Source organism: Podarcis cretensis (genome assembly GCF_951804945.1).
Source record: "Podarcis cretensis genome assembly, chromosome: 8".
NCBI classification, from domain to species: domain Eukaryota; kingdom Metazoa; phylum Chordata; class Lepidosauria; order Squamata; family Lacertidae; genus Podarcis; species Podarcis cretensis.
In genome coordinates, this window is record NC_137177.1 from 79,369,016 (window position 1) to 79,384,980 (window position 15,965).

Consider the following 15,965-nt stretch of genomic DNA (forward strand, 5'->3'; position numbering starts at 1 on the left):
AGAGAAACTGGCTTAAGCTGGTTCTCTTATCTCTTCTGTCAAGGTCATGTTGACTATAAAATAGGGCCAGAAGGAGCCTAGGTTTCACTTTCTATCTCTTTTCCTTCTGGTGCGGTGTTTTGTATATACAGTCATACCTTGCGTTACAGATGCTTCAGGTTGCGGTTTTTTGGGTTACAGACTGCCGAAACCCAGAAGTACCGGAATGGGGTTACTTCCGGGTTTCAGCGGTCGCACATGCACAGAATTGCAACCTGCGCATGCGCAGACCCGCTGCTGCGGGTTGCGAATGCTGCGGGTTGCAAACGTGCATCCACTGCATAGTCGTACCTTGGATCCCCAAACACCTTTCAAGTCAAAAGTTTTGGCTCCCAAACGCCGCAAACGTGGAAGTGGGTGTTCTGGTATGTGAACGTTCTTTGGAAGCCGAACGTCCAATGCAGCTTCCACGGCTTCTGATTGGCTGCAAGAGCTTCCTGCAGTGAACCGGAAGCCGTGCCTTGGTTTCCGAATGTTTTGGAAGTCGAACGGACTTCCGGAATGGATTCCATTCGACTTCTGAGGTACGACTGTGGTATGCTTAGTGTTAAGTTTTAGACTTATTATAAATTATTGTAAGCCTGCTGCAACTAGATTTCTTATTGACGGTGCCAATCCTGAATGTATTGGATTTGTGACCATTATGCTCATTTGCCTTCTGTAGCAGTAAAGCTCTGCTGGATGAAATGAAATTGCCTCTGGTCTATTTTTGGGAATCCTTCAACGTGTTTACGTTTTTACTCTGCTAACTATACATTGGGATCTACTCTGGATCAATATTGAGTAGAATTTAAGTGACGTTCCCCACCTGGGATTTCCGGCAACTGAAATTCAGAAGTCTCAGATGGCGGAGTCAGAGCATAGCCATTGTAGCTATTTTGAAGCCTTCCTTTCCTTCTCCTGCTCTGCTGTTCATCGAAGCCCATTTTTCTGCCTTTTGACATCCAGTATAAAAGAAAACGCAGATTTCGTGGTGGAGATCAGCAAGTTGTCCAAGAAAGCTGGCTGCAGATTGATCATCTGTCCAGAAGCAGAAAATCGAGGTGACCGCTGGATCCAGGTAGGTTGGAGTGTTCGTTGGGGGAGTGCAGGCGGGTGGAAGTCCGAGCAAACTATTACCGTATTTTTCGCTCTATAGGACGCACTTTTCCCCTCCAAAAATGAAGGGGAAATGTGTGTGCGTCCTATGGAGCAAATGCAGGCTCCTTGGCTTCAGCGATAGCAACGTGAAGCCTCCAAAGCGCAGAGGGAGCGCTCCCTCTGCGCTCCGGAGGCTTCATGTTGCTTTCGCTGAAGCCTGGAGAGCGAGAGGGCACCAACCCCTCTCGCTCTCCAGGCTTCAGTGATAGCCTCCTGAAGCCTTTGGAGCGCAGCGGGAACTCGCGCTGTGCTCTGAAGGCTTCGGGTTCCTTTTGCTGAAGCTGGGAGAGCAAGACTCTCCTGGCTTCAGCAGAGAGGGAGAGCTGCGCAGCACCCCTTCAGCCAAGCGGGAGGAGAAATGGAAGGGGCTCCGTTTCTCCTGCCGCTTCACTGAAGGGGCACTGAGCAGAGAGGGGGAGAATTTTTTTTTCTTGTTCTCCCCCTCTAAAACAAGGTGCGTCCTATAGTCGGGTGCGTCCTATAGAGCGAAAAATACAGTATTCGATGTATTTACCATTTATCAGCCTGGCAAAAACAGCCAAGGAAGGTGCAAGGCAGGGTTGTGAAGGGTGCAGCCTGGGAAGCATTCCAAGGGCCAGAGGGTCTTGGGTTTCCTCACCCCTTTCTTCCTCACAACTCTTTATTTCTTCCCTGCTTTCTTTGGTGGCACCAGGATGAGATGGAGATCGGCTACATCCAAGCGCCACACAAATCCTTTCCCGTGGTCTTCGACTCCCCGAGAAACAGAGAGCTGGATGGCTTCCCCTTTAAAGCTGTTCTGGTAGGAACCCCTCCCCCTTTTGTCTTATTTTGTCTTCAAATCTGAACCTTTGAATTTGTTTTTTTTAATGCTGCAATAGTGCAATTTGCATGAGAGATTTGAGTGATAAGGCAGCTCCACAGTTGCATTCCCGCCTGCCTGCCCGTATACTGGTTTATTATATTATGCATTTTTGCGGGTTTTTAAAATATAACATTTTGTTGTTTTTCATACAATTTGAACAAGTTCCATTCAGTTTCAATACAATGTTCTCTTAACATTTTGACTTCCCGTCATTACTTCCATGATTCTGTTCAAATCCTTTATCCACTGCCATAAATGTAATACTTAATCTATAACATATATACTAACTTACGTTCCTTTATCATTCTCATCCCTTTACTTATATTTCCAGTCCCACCTGCCATTTCATTTGACTATAATATTTTCCCAGATAGCCCCCAAAGGGATCTCCACTGTTCCACAAACACGTTGTCTTTTGGTGCTCTTAATTTTGCTGTCAATTCCACCATCTCCATATAGTCCGTTTTTGTGTTTCTATGCTACAATCATTGGTTGAAGGGTGGTAGAGAAAATGAATGAATGTGCTAGAGACCTGGTAGATTACTGTGTCTGCAGTATATTCTCTCCTGCGAGTTCCAAAGATCTCGGAAGCCCACTCTGCTGTGATTTAGTGCAAGACCTTCACTGTGGCTGCTCCTTTTATCTGGAGTAATAATAATAATAATAATAATAATAAATTTTATTTATATCCCGCCCTCAGCAGCCAAAGCCGGGCTCAGGGCGGCTAACAACAATCAAATAATCCAACATTCTAAAAACATTTCATTATAAGAATTAATTAAAATCAAATAAATGGCAACCATTAAACAAAAATTCTGTGCAGATTGCCAGAGGAGGGAGTCAGGCTGCGCCCTGACCAAAGGCCTGGTGGAACAGCTCTGTCTTGCAGGCCCTGCGGAAAGATTTCAGGTCCCGTCTTCCTCACCACTGAATCTGCCCTTTCCAGAAACCATTGAAGACATTTTTGTTCCAACAGCCTTTCCCAACTGGATAAATGCATATTTACCACGAGTGTCCTCTTATTAGGGTTTTAGGCTTGTTTCAAATGTAACTTTTAATGTTTTTAATGTTTAATGCTTTTATTATTTAACAAACCACTGTATTTTAATACTTTGTTGGAAGCCGCCCAGAGTGGCTGGGGAAACCCAGCCAGATGGGCGGGGTATAAATAATAAATTATTATTATTATCTGCTGTTTTGTTTTGTTTTGTTTTGTTTTTAAACTTTGGCTTTTTTGCTGTTTCCGAAGTGCATTGTCTTGAGAAAATTGCACAGAAGGCGATTAATAAAATGATTAGGATAATGATAATGCATGCATGCATCTTCCCTGCCTACCTAATCTGTATTGGCCATCTTTTTGCTTTGTGCCATCCACTCTGCAGGATCTGTCTATTGGCAATTGAATTTTGCAGCCGGCCGTACACAATTCGAATCGCCCACATGAGCACCCCTTTTTCATCACTCCACCCTGTAGCTTCTGCAATTCAAACGCAACGGACACAAGGTCATTTTCATAGAGGGGCAGCCTTGTCGCCGAGATCACTCCTAATTCTGTTGCCCTTTGCTCCCCACCCCAGGGCCCGGATTTTGGCTACGTGACCCGGAAGGCGGAAGGCAAAGGCAACAGCGTCTCCACTTTGGACTCATTTGGGAACCTTGAAGTCAGCCCTCCAGTGACCGTCAGGGGCAAAGAGTACCCCCTGGGGAGGGTCATCATCGGGAGCGGCTTACCCATGTAGGTGGAGAGGGTGTGTGTTGGGGGGGGGGGGAGAAAAAGCGCTGGCGTGGTGAAGTATTTGACAAGGACTTGCATGCATAAGCAAGAGCCCTCTGGACCTCGTCCTCGTCTCCCTTTCAGCTTGCTTCTTCACCCATTTCTCACTCTAGCCCAGGCAACAGTGGGAAGGGAGTAGGAGGTACACAGAAAGTTGCTTTATCCTGAGCCATATCATTGCTCAATCTAGGCTGGTCAATCTGGGCTGGTTTTCTTTAAAAAAGTTTATTTATACTTTCCAAATTTATACATTTCATAAATTTTACAATCGTTTTAGCATTTCAAAGTTTGACAACCCCCCCCCCCCATTTCTGCGATTCCTGACATTTATTTTTAAATACCTTCTGCGTATCCAAATTCATTTAATTTTCTCATCTAATTATCTACTCTTATGGAACTGCAGGTTATTACAATAATTCTGCCAATGTTCTTATCTATTTGCAATTTTTCTGTAAGTATTTAATAAACCATTTCCATTCTTTTATAAAAAGTTTGCTATCTTGATTTCTTATTCTTCTGGTAAGTTATGCCATTTCTGCATCTTCCATAAGTTTTTGTATCCATTCTTCCTTTGCTGGGACTTCTGCTTCTTTCCGTTTTGGGGCGAGTAACATTCTTGCTGCTATAGTCACATACATGAATAAGTTTCTATACAATTTAGGTAGTTCTGTCCCTATATAATTCCCAAAAGAAAAGCTTCTGGTCTTTTTTTTTTTTTTTTTTTTTTACAAAGGTTATTTTAAACATCCTTTTCAATTCATTATATATCATTTCCCAGTAAGCTTCAACCTTACTACAAGACCACCACATATTATAAAAAGATAAAATGGTTCTTTTTATCATATGTTCTTTTTTATAAATCTGGGCTGGTTGTAAGGAGGCAGGTGGATGAGAAGTCTGTTGAGAACACTTGGTGTGCCCTGATGAACCAGGCACTGGTGGATATGCGATTGGGCTGGGTAGTACTTTTGCGGTGGCAAAGTCCTTGCCTTTGGAATGGATGCCAACCCTAAGTAAACTCTGCCTCTCTTTACTTCCTAGGCCTCACGGGGACAAGATGGTCAAAGTTGTGCGGGACTTCCTCTATGCCCAGGAAGTACAATCGCCCATCGAACTGTATTCTGCCTGGCTGCTGGTGGGGCATGTGGACGAGTTCATGTGTTTCGTCCCAGCCTCTGACAGGAAGGTACTGCCATGGATGCAGAGGGATGGTGCGAGGCCATAGCTGTCAACCGTTCCTTATTTGGCGGGAAAGTCCCTTATCCCAGCGCTGTGTCCCGCTGCTGTCCCTTATTGATGATGTCCCTTAAATTTCCTGGGTTTCAAAGGAAGCAGCTCCTCTCCCTCCCTCCCAGGGAGGAGGGAGGCTCCAACTGTGTTGTTTGGCTGCGTTGCTCACCCAATAAGGAGTCTAAGAACAACTAGGGGTGGAGCTTGCATGCCTTGTGCCGATCAAATTGGCTGAGTTGCCTGGGGACTCGCCTTTGCTCAGCGCTTCGCAGCAGAGAGGTGACGGTGGTTTTCCTTGCTGCATCCCCTTTGCTGGGTTGCTGCGCTGTGGGAACCACCGCTTGAAGCTTCGTTTGGCTGCTGGCTGGGCTTTCTCCCTTTGGCTCGGAGGGGCTCAGAAGTTGAACATACCTGTGCTTGGAAAATCCCTTATTTCGGCTGCTGATCCTTTATTTTCAAGGCTGCTGGTTCCTTATTTTCAAATCTGTAAGTTGACAGCTATGTGCAAGGCACTAACTGGAGAAGGGAAGAAGGCTCAGAACCAGGGGATTGGTGGTGGGGTGATGAGTGGTCAGAGGGAGATGATGAAGCAGACTGAGAGGAGGTGGTTTTGGAAGCTGAAGAGACAACAGGGTTTAGTGAGCAGGAAGAGGCTGTGGCAGAGAGCAGTCCAGACACAGAGGCGGGAGAGGAGAGGAACAAGGCAACAGATAAGGCTGGCTGCAGAAGAACCCAGGGAGCCTCCCCCTGCTGCCATGTCTGGCTCCTCTCCCCCTTGGTCTCCCAGAACATGAAGAGAAGTAAAATGGTGGAGTAATGAGAAACTAGGTGAAGGAATCTGAGATTACTTGGGAGGACTCAGGAGAGTGTTAGGGAGTCGTGGGAAGGCTACTTCAATCCTACTGGCAAGTGTTGCTGTAATCGCTGTTTGGGTTTCTTTGAATAAAGAGTTAACGCCCCTGACAATGGGTGTTTTGTTGCTGACTCCAGCTCCTGATAGGTACACCCTGTTCACTGCTTTCAGCCTTTAAGTGCATTTTAACCTGTTTACTCAGAGGATATTTGTTCCCTCATATTTTGAAACCCACCCAATCTAAAAGGCAGTGAACAGAAGCTGCTGGCAACATAGGTAATAATGATAATAATAATAATTTATTATTTATACCCCACCCAACTGGCTGGGCCTCCCGAGCCACTCTGGCCATTTCCCAGCAGAATATTAAAAACACGCTAAAACATCAAACATTAAAAACTTCCCTATACATGGCTGCTTTCAGATGTTTTCTAGAAGTCAGGTAGCTGTTTATTTCCACAAGGCGGGTGCCACTACCGAGAAGGCCCTCTGCCTGGTTCCTTGTAACCTCGCTTCTCGCAGGGAGGGAACCACCAGAAGGCCCTCGGAGCTGGACCTCAGTGTCTGGGCTGAACGATGGGGGTGGAGACGCTCCTTCAGGTATACTGGGCTAAGGCCGTTTAGGGCTTTAAAGGTCAGCACCAACACTGAATTGTACTTGGAAACTTTGGAAGCCAATGTGGGTTTTTCAGGACCGGTGTTATGTGGTCTTGGCGGCCGCTCCCAGTCACCAGTCTAGCTGCCGCATTCTGGATTAGTTGTCATTTCCGGGTCACCACTCTGGCAAGACAGTTTGCGAGCAGGTAGGGTCTCAGCCTGCGTACCGATGGAGCTGGTAGGCAGCTGCAGTTCCAGAGGGCACCATGTTGGCTACCCCTGAGCTGCAAGTACATTTTGCAGCCTGTCTCACTTCACTCCCTCTGTTCCTCTCCAGGGTTTCCGCCTGCTTCTGGCCAGCCCCAGTCGCTGCTACAAGCTTCTGAAGGAGAAGGAGCAAGAGGGGTACGGCGATGCCATGATGTTTGATGGTAAGGTGGCTCTCCTTTCTCCTCTGCAGGAGCCGACATGAAGTCTGGGCAGGAAGTTGCATACTTTGCATTAAGGCCCCAAGTAGCTAAATCTTACAACTGAACTACCCCATCTCACTCCAAGGGGTTGTTGTGTTTTGCTCAAAATCAGGGGTGGGGAACCTCAAGCCTGGGGGCCAATATGCCCCCCCCCAAGTCTTATTTACTTGACTCTCATCTGAGCTAAATATTACAGTGCAGTATGGAGCTGAGGACATGTATTTTGAACCAGTAATTTAAGGGGTGGTGGTGGGGAACATAACAGTCATAACATGAATGAAGCAGCCGCCTGATTCTTATTACAGGGCTAGGCAAAGATGACAAAGAAATTTCAATAACAACAATCCTGGCTGACAAATCCTTGAGGAGCATCAATGAGTATTACCAGGTAATTGTCACACCCCTTTCTCCCACATAGTCATTTGATTATGAACCTGGACACTTTCTAAATGATATTCATTGTGATGGCGGGTCTGACTGACGGATGTTCACCTAGTGAGCTTCATGGCAGAGCGGAGATTTTAATCCTGGCATCCAGGGTCCTTGAGCCACACCCTAACCGCTACACAATATAGATCCTTTCCTCTGCGCTGAAATAGAAATCTGCAGATCACAGGGAGGCAGCAACAGGCTCCCTGCTCTGTGCTTGTGGCAGAGAAGTTCCCTGGCACAGACAGGCTGTTGCAGGGATGCACGTGAGCTGCAAGGGAATCTTTGCAGTCGGGCTTCTGTAAAGGAAAGGGAAATTGTCATTTGAGTTGGGATGAGCTCACGGGGTGTTAAGAGACAGGAGCGGCTTTGTGGGGGATGAAGACCCATGAAGTGATAAAGGGACTGGCAGGTGAAGAGGAAGTAGACTAGAAGGGACAAGGATGAAGCCCAGAGGTTCCGAGGAAAGCTTGTAGAACTGAGAAAGTCAGGAAAGGCTGCATGCTTGGGACTGAGTATGTGTCAGTCTGGTCAAAAGAGACAAGCTAAGGAGGAGGAGCATTGCTCAGTGGTAGAGCACCTGCCTTGCATGTGGGATGTCAAAGGATCAGTCCCCCATGGCATCTCTAAGTGGGGCATCTGAAAACCCTGGAGAGTCATTGCTGCTAGTCAGTGTAGAGGAAACTGGGCAGTTAGAGGGAATCTGAGAAGGCACAAAAACTGGTGTAGACTGAAGTGCCAAGGATCCCACTGTTGGGAAATTGGTGGTATGCTATGGAACAGAAGCTACTGTTTATGTGCAAGGCCACAAACACACACCATGCAATCTGTGGCAGTGTTAGGAAATTCCACCAGGGGCATGACTCTATTGACACACCTGTCAAATCTTTAACTGCATTGTGCCTTCACTTGTAGTGATGCAATGAATTCCTCTCTCTGAGGCATATCTTCTCTCACTTCCTAGAAATGCATTGACTGGAACAGAGACCTCCTCAAAGAGGAGCTGGAACTGGAAGAGGAGGACATCATCGACATCCCCCAGCTCTTCACTCGCTCTTCTTACAGCCCCAGCAAAGCTGTTGCTTACTTCCCAGACATAGTAAGGCCCTGCTCAAAAGGTCCTTTTGTAATGAACCACCACACTTGCCAGACAGACCACAGATGCGGTTTTCTCCCTAAGGGGCCAGATTTGGCCCAGTGGCCTCAAGTGCCCGACACCTGCCATGGGGCAAGCGGGTGGGCTGGTCGGCAAGATGCAGCAGTTAGGGCAATGAGAGAGAATGTTTGTCATGGAGGTCCTGGGTACAGCATCTACAAATAGGGTTGCAAATGTTGCTGACAATCTTTGAACTGGATGAATCCAAGGGTCTGATGCCGTGCAAGGTAGGAATCTCAGGGGGCGGGGGACTGTCTGGAGCTGCTCTTAAAATGACAGCGTCTCCCCCCCCCCCCCAATTTTCTTAACGTCAACACTTTGCTTGGGTAATTTGCAGTGAGTGGATATTGCCAAGACGACTCTGAAGGAAAGGGTTTTAAATGCCCATAGCAGTTTCAGAGTCCCCTTCTCACAGGCATCCCATGTCTCATTTGCAGGTGAACATGCTTGTCCTGGGAAAATACCTGGGCATCCCAAAGCCCTTTGGACCCATCATCCATGAGCAGTGCTGCTTGGAAGAGGAGGTCCGCCGTCTGCTGGAGCCGCTGGGGCTGTCCTGCACCTTCATAGACGACTACAAAACCTACCATGAGGGTCTCGGCGAGGTCCACTGTGGCACCAATGTCCGACGCAAGGCCTTTTCCTTCAAGTGGTGGAACATGACCCCTTGAGTGTGGAGAGATCCACAACCTGCCCTCCTTGCAGGCGAGGAAGATGCCAGGGCAGCTGCTGTGTAGCTTATGCTTAGCTGCAGAATCGTCACTTTCCAAGGAACTGCGTACGGTTCCTGTCTTGCCCAGGACTTTTGATTAACTTCGAGGGCTGAGCTGGTTGCTCACCCTCTTTTTCACGCTCCCAGGTCCACCCACGCATTTCATTCCCCCGGTATGTTACTCTGCAGTCGGAGCCAGATGAAGAGACCATGTTTGCTGCTCAGGAACAATCCAGGCATTCAAATGAGATCACAGATCTCTAGCCTGTTATCTTTTAAAGCTGGGATTTTTGGGGAGGACGGAAAGGGGCTTGAGCGCCTGTTTTTAGTGTAAGGCAGGTCAGAGACACAGAGCCAGTTCTAAGTTACGCAGCATGCAATCCTTCAAAGACCCAGGTTTAGGGGCGACGCACTGGGCAGGGGGTCAGTCCAAAAATTTCTGTGCCGAGGATCTCCCCCCCCCCCGCCCCCGTGGCACTGTGAAGAGGCTACACCTCTCTAAGCCTTAGCAGAATAAGGAGTGTGAAAAGCATACATTTCTTTGTTTTTTAAAAAATGAATTATGCATTCTATACCTCTATTTTTGATGATTGCAAAACAAGGCGCGCAAATGTTTTTCGCTTGCATTTTAAGGAGCGTTTGAATAAACTTGTGGAGAAAAGTTGAGCGCTGAGCAAAGTCTTTTGTTGGATGCTGGTGCTGGGGAGAGGTGGGCTAATTCATACATGATCTTTCATAATCCTCTAGACCAGCCTTTCTCAGCCTGTGGGTCCCCAGATGTTGTTGAACTACAACTCCCATCACCCCTAGCTAGCAAGGCCAGAGCTCAGAGATGATGGGAGTTGTAGTCCAACAACATCTGGGGACCCACAGGTTGAGAACCGCTGCTCTAGACCAAAGTGACATGACAAAAGGTACATGGCACAGAGAAAGTGGGTAGGGAAAAGTTCTCTCTCTTGTAACGCTAGAACACTTAGGCAGCCAGTGAAGCTGAATTATGCAGCAAGTTACACTGCGAAACTCCCTCCCACAGTGCTGTTATGTGCATAAGGCTCTACACAATGTTGTCATTTATTTAAACATTTATTTTGAGAAATATATAAAAAAAAACCCCAAGAGGAGTTACATGACTAGGCTAGGAACTTATCCCACCAGATTTAAACCCAAAATTATTTGTTTTATCTCTGAGCCCTTCCTCCACAATGAAGAGAGAGAGTGGGGAGAAGAGGGGGAAGACACTAGAACAGTTGAACTGTCTAGGTCCGGAAACAAAAAGCCTGTTTTTTATTTTAAAAAAAACAGAATAATGTCACTCATTGCTGCAGAGGGAGGGTCTGTTTCCTCTTTCTCTCCCCCCCCCCCCATAGCAAATAAGTTATCCCCGAAGTTTTGTTCCAGTTAGGTTTCTCCTTGAAATGTCCTCATGTACCACACACATAACTGCAGCTCCAGAAACGGAACCACTTTTTTGCACAGGTGAAAAAATGCCATGAAAGAAAATCTCTTCTGGATGACGCACATAACTTGACTAGACAAACAGGAATGGAGACAAAAGCAAACACTTCAGGTGTAGGTTTTGATCCAATTTTTTTCTTCTTAAAATAAAAAAGACAAATAATAATGCAATGTACAGCCCCTATTTCTTCCCCACCCTCCCCCACCAAAACAAAAAGCAAAAACGTTAGGGTTGCTCCCTCTAACCCAGCATCCCAGAAAAGCCCCCAACTTTTTCAAGAACTCTGAACCTGCAAATGTTAACGTGGTATGGGGCTAAAGTCGCCCATCTGGGAGGACCCCCCTCCCCCCAAAGCAATCAGAGAGCTAGCAGATTCAAGGAAGGGAAGGGGGGAGGGGAGAAAAGGGGACCTACTGCTAGAAAAAAAAGGGAGTTCATGCTGGGACAGAGAGGAGGCAAGTTCTGTTTCAAAGGCACCAAAATTTCTCCAACACAACACACGGCCGCAGAAGGGAGAAGGAACTAATAGACTTGCAATAGGAGTCCAGGGGTCAACTAATATTTCATCGAGGAGGCTGAGCAGTTCTTTAAGTTGTCCCAAAGCACCTTTGCATAACTGTGAACCACCCCCAAGGTGCCTAAAACCGGGAACTGTAGCAGTTTTAAATGAGGTGGATGAAGCCTATGGTATCTGCAACGTACATGAGGGACGCCCTTGCAACTTGCACCAGCTGCAAGCGTCGTCCTGGTTTTTGTTTTGTTTTTTGGTTGTTGTTTTTTTTTGGGGGGGATAGGCTCCCTCTCCCTTGCCAGAAGGATCCATGAGGCTCACATGGAATTTGGTTAAGAAGAGTGGAAATAGTGGAGTGAGTGAGTGGGAGAAGGAAGGAGATTCCTTCCATCCAAGTAGCTGAATCAGGAATTTAAATTCTCTTATCAACGAAACAAAAGGGACCGCCCCCCCACCCCCAATTCAAACCAAGGGTCGATCTTCCTGCTTCTCTCCCCCCCCCCCCCATTCCTGGGGCTCTGCAAATAAATTCAACCATTCGCTAGGAGGCTGCCGAATCTGACAGCGCCCCCATGTGGTGGACTGGCCTGGTATTTACAACACTCCCAAGACAGGAGGTGCCTTTTGGAATTCTTGACTACAATTCCCACTGCTTCTGGCCACTGGCCATGCTGTCTTGGGCTGATGGGGGTTGCAGTCCGCAGCGCCATCAGAGGGTTCCCCACTCCCGTTTTAGCAGGTGGGGAGCTTAATGAAAATCTGCAGTACGGGAGGCACCTCATCAACAGAAAAATCTACGTAATTAAGAAAAAAAAAAAAACCTTTTGCAGAAGCCTCGAGTTTGTGGAAATCTGTAGTGCAGCAGGCACCCTTTTTAAAAAAAAAATCGGAGATACTTTAAGGACAGCCTTCTTGCAGAGTCCTCGAGGTTTCTTGGGAACAAAAAATATATATATACAAGAAAGATGGTCCCTTCCACAAAGGAGGAAATCATTTCCAGCTGCAGGGGAGGGGGGGGGAAGAAGGGTTAGCCTTCACCCTTCTCAAAATGCTGGTTACTGGTCTGCCGCTTAACAAAATATCGGCTATGGCAAAGGAAAACAGAAAAAAATGGGCAAATTTGGACAAACAGTCCTGCCATTTTCATCAAAATTCAAAAGAAGCAGATCTCTCTTGATGTAATGTCCCACCTCCATGCCCCCCCCCCCACCAAAGAAACCAAAATAGAAAGCAACCTGTCTTAGGGAAAAGGGCAGGGTGGGCGGGGAAGTCAATGTTAACTGGTAGCTGGAAGCTTCAAATTGCTTATCAAATACGAAATCTTGGGTAGCCTAAGGAGACGAGTGCCGGTGCCTGCAATCTCCCCATCGCGTACGGATCCCATGTCCCCATTGCACACGACGGGAGCAGCGACTGCCTTGTCAGGGGGTGTGGGGTGGCGGGGAGGAGGAGGAAGAGGCCCCCGCGTGGGTCAGAGCGTGCGCGGGTTGTACTCTGGCAGCTTCTTCAGCTTCTCGTTCTCAGCCTCGCTCTCGTCGCGGGCAATCGCGAGGGAGTGGGCGTAGCCCATCGCCACCTGAGCAAAGTGAAAAAGGACAGCGCAGGGGTGTTAGGAAGATCCAAAGTTGGGGGTATCTAGTCCGGTCTCCTCCTGTTCTCAAGAGCGGCCAGCCAGAGGCCACACAAAGCCGAGCCCGCAAACAGGACCCTCAGAGAGAAACAGCACCCACACCTTGCTGGGAACTTCGTTTGTGTGTATAGCTCTTGCTTATGCTGTTTGCTTAGACACGAAGGGGAGCAGACATGTTTTTCCTTTGTCCTGATGCTGAATAAAATGCCTGTAAATACGCTTTAAAGATAAAGGGACCCCTGACCATTAGGTCCAGTCGCGGACGACTCTGGGGTTGCGGCGCTCATCTTGCTTTACTGGCTGAGGGAGCCGGCATACAGCTTCTGGGTCATGTGACCAGCATGACTAAGCTGCTTCTGGCTAACCAGAGCAGCACACGGAACTGCCGTTTACCTTCCCGCCGGAGTGGTACCTATTTATCTACTTGCACTTTGACGTGCTTTTGAACTGCTGGGTTGGCAGGAGCAGGGACCGAGAAACGGGCGCTCACCCCGTCGTGGGGATTCGAACCGCTGACCTTCTGATCGGCAAGTCCTAGGCTCTGTGGTTTAACCCACAGCGCCACCCGCGTCTCTAAATACGCTTTACACAGCCTTTAATATGCCCTTCTGTTGCACAGAGTTCATATCTCTGCTGGCTTGCATGCTCAGCTTCTGAAGGTTTCAGAAGCTTGGGTCGCAGATACTTGCTGATCCAAGGACCGGAGTTTGCCCGGCTGCTGTCCGGTGGGCTGGATCCAGCTGGGGGCCTGCCAATTTCCCCCGTTCCCTTGGACACATCCCAACAAGAACATGGCCTTACTTTGCTCCATGAATTGGTCCAACCCTCTTTTAATGTGATCCATGTTGGTGGCCAACCCTCCCTCCCACAAGATGCAAGGACAGCCACCGACTTGAAAAGAGGATTACCGCACTGGCCCGAATATAAGCTGCGCCTGCAAATAAGCCGCACCTTTAAAATTCAAGGATTATTTGCGGGTACGGCCCACCTCCCGACACTACCACCTGAACGGGGTGGGGAGGCAGCAGGCAGCACTCAGTTCCAAGTGTGCTGCGCGCCCGTCTCCAGGCTCTACCTCCCCAAGCTGGCACTGGGGCAGGCTGGGGAGCGGCGGGCTGTGTGCCGTTGCCCTGTGCTGTTTCTTGGGGGGGGGGGAGCTGCGCTCCTTTGCTGATGGCCTCCCCCTTTCCCCTTTGCGGCACGCGGTTGGGATGGGCGCTGTTGTCCCGCACCCCCGACAGCCTTCGAATATAAGTTGCACTTTAACTTTTCACAACTGGAATTTGGAAAAAAAGTGTGGCTTATATTCAGGCCAATACAGTAGATTGGGGCAGGGGGGTTGGTTGCCAGGCCAGGACACATTCCCCCCCCCCCTTTTTGAGGACCCAAGAAACTTTCAGAAGGAGGTTTGGAAGCACGAGGTGCTTCAAGGTGGTTCCTGGCTGCCGCTACCTGTTCTTTCTTACCTGTTCTGTGTAGATGCCATCCAAAGTCTTCACCTCCTGAGCTGCAGTTGAGGACTTGGGCTTGTGGTCCCCGTAGCCCTGAGAAGACAGAAACAGGACTCAGACCCTCTCCAAATTAAAGAGCCAAGGCAGTTCTCCGCTCTGACCTTTAATGCACAGAATGTCAGGAGGCCAGACCTCAAGCCTTTTCCCTCCATAGAACAGATCAATCATCTCAGTCCTGAGAAACCTGTTTGCCTTGTAAGTCTCTGGGTGGCACCAGGCAGCTGCCTTGCAGAGTCGGACCCACTGGTCCAAATAGTTCAGTGTTGCCTACATTCACAGGCAAAAACTCTTTCAGAAAGGGGACATTCCCAGCCCTTCTTGGGAGATTGAACCTGGAAGCTTCTGAGCACAATTCAAAGTGTTGGTGCTGACCTTGAAAGCCCTAAATGGCATCGGCCCTGTATACCTGAAGGAGCGTCTCCACCCCCATCGTTCAGCCTGGACACTGAGGTCCAGCTCCAAGGGCCTTCTGGCGGTTCCCTCCCTGTGAGAAGTGAGGTTACAGAAAAGCAGGCAGAGGGCCTTCTTGGTAGTGGCGCCCGCCCTGCAGAATGCCCTCCCGCCAGATGTTAAGGAAATAAACAACTATCTGACTTTTAGAAGACACCTGAAAGCAGCCCTGTTTAGGGAAGTTTTTAACGTTTGAAATTTTATTGCGTTTTTAATATTTTGTTGGGAGCCGCCCAGAGTGGCTAGGGAAACCTAGCCAGATGGGCGGGGTATAAATAATAAATTATTATTACTTCTGCATGCAAAGCAGATGCTCTACCACTGAGCCACAGCCCACTTGAAGCTTCTAGTCCCTGTAAATTAAGAGCTGCTTTAAATACAAACATTGGGAGCAGACCTTTGGTCCATCTAGCTCAATAATGCCTGCAATGACTGGCAGCAGCTCCCTCCTGGATTTCAGGCAAGAGGACATTGCCTGCTCTACCTGGAGACAAGGACGTAAGACGAGTCTGCTGGATCAGGCCCATCTAGTCCAGCATCTTGTTCTCAGATGCCTGTGGGAAACTTGCAAGCAGAATTTGAGCGCAAGAGCGACACTCCCCCCCCTCCTGCAGCCTCCAACAACTGGGGTTCAGAGGCATAGCATAGCTCCTGTGGCTAGTACCCACTGAAAATGCTGGAGAGTGAACCTTGAACCTTCGGTGTGCACAGCAGACCCTCTTACCAGGACTTTCCAAAAATGGCTTTTGCATCATTGGCAAGAGTTGCAGGCCAACTTTTGCAAGGGAATATAGAAAAGCAGAATAGTAGATCAGGAAGGGACCCTGTGGGCCATCATCTAGTCCAACCTGCCCTGCAATGCAGGAACCTCAGCATGTGGTTCCCTATCCAATTTGAAACCATGCCGGACCCTGCTTAGCTTTGCAAATGTGCTAGCAGCTTTACTGCCGCGCCACTAGGAGGATAATTAACCGAAGGCCACACTGTGCTGCCGGCTTGATGCAACACTCATCTAGATATTTGATGGCCCAAAGACTTGCCCCTGAAAGGGTCAGCTTTGAAAGCAGGAGATTTGGGAGCTTTCAAACTGTTTTTATGACATTTGTATTCACACATTTGTGAGCTCCCTTGGAAGGAGGGAGAGCTAAGAATGTAATAAATCA

The 15,965-nt window shown here is 48.3% G+C and overlaps 2 protein-coding genes across 3 annotated transcripts in view; one reads left to right on the forward strand and one right to left on the reverse strand.

The window, feature by feature from the left end:
* The window catches only part of LOC307222020 (protein-arginine deiminase type-3-like), a 30,885-nt gene extending 19,832 nt beyond the window's left edge, over positions 1–11,053 (forward strand). Inside the window, exons 9-16 of the mRNA XM_079987025.1 lie at positions 988–1,099; positions 1,853–1,960; positions 3,601–3,758; positions 4,839–4,983; positions 6,815–6,908; positions 7,253–7,335; positions 8,341–8,475; positions 8,970–11,053. Of these exons, the coding sequence (XP_079843151.1) occupies positions 988–1,099; positions 1,853–1,960; positions 3,601–3,758; positions 4,839–4,983; positions 6,815–6,908; positions 7,253–7,335; positions 8,341–8,475; positions 8,970–9,203 (1,069 nt within the window). The 3' untranslated portion in view covers positions 9,204–11,053. The remainder of the gene's footprint in view (positions 1–987; positions 1,100–1,852; positions 1,961–3,600; positions 3,759–4,838; positions 4,984–6,814; positions 6,909–7,252; positions 7,336–8,340; positions 8,476–8,969) is intronic.
* The window catches only part of RCC2 (regulator of chromosome condensation 2), a 33,352-nt gene continuing 27,695 nt past the window's right edge, over positions 10,309–15,965 (reverse strand). For both annotated transcript variants that reach the window (XM_079987040.1, XM_079987041.1), the window contains 2 exons: positions 14,308–14,385; positions 10,309–12,787 (listed from right to left, as the gene is read on the reverse strand). In XM_079987040.1, the coding sequence (XP_079843166.1) occupies positions 12,683–12,787; positions 14,308–14,385 (183 nt within the window). In that variant the 3' untranslated portion in view covers positions 10,309–12,682. The remainder of the gene's footprint in view (positions 12,788–14,307; positions 14,386–15,965) is intronic.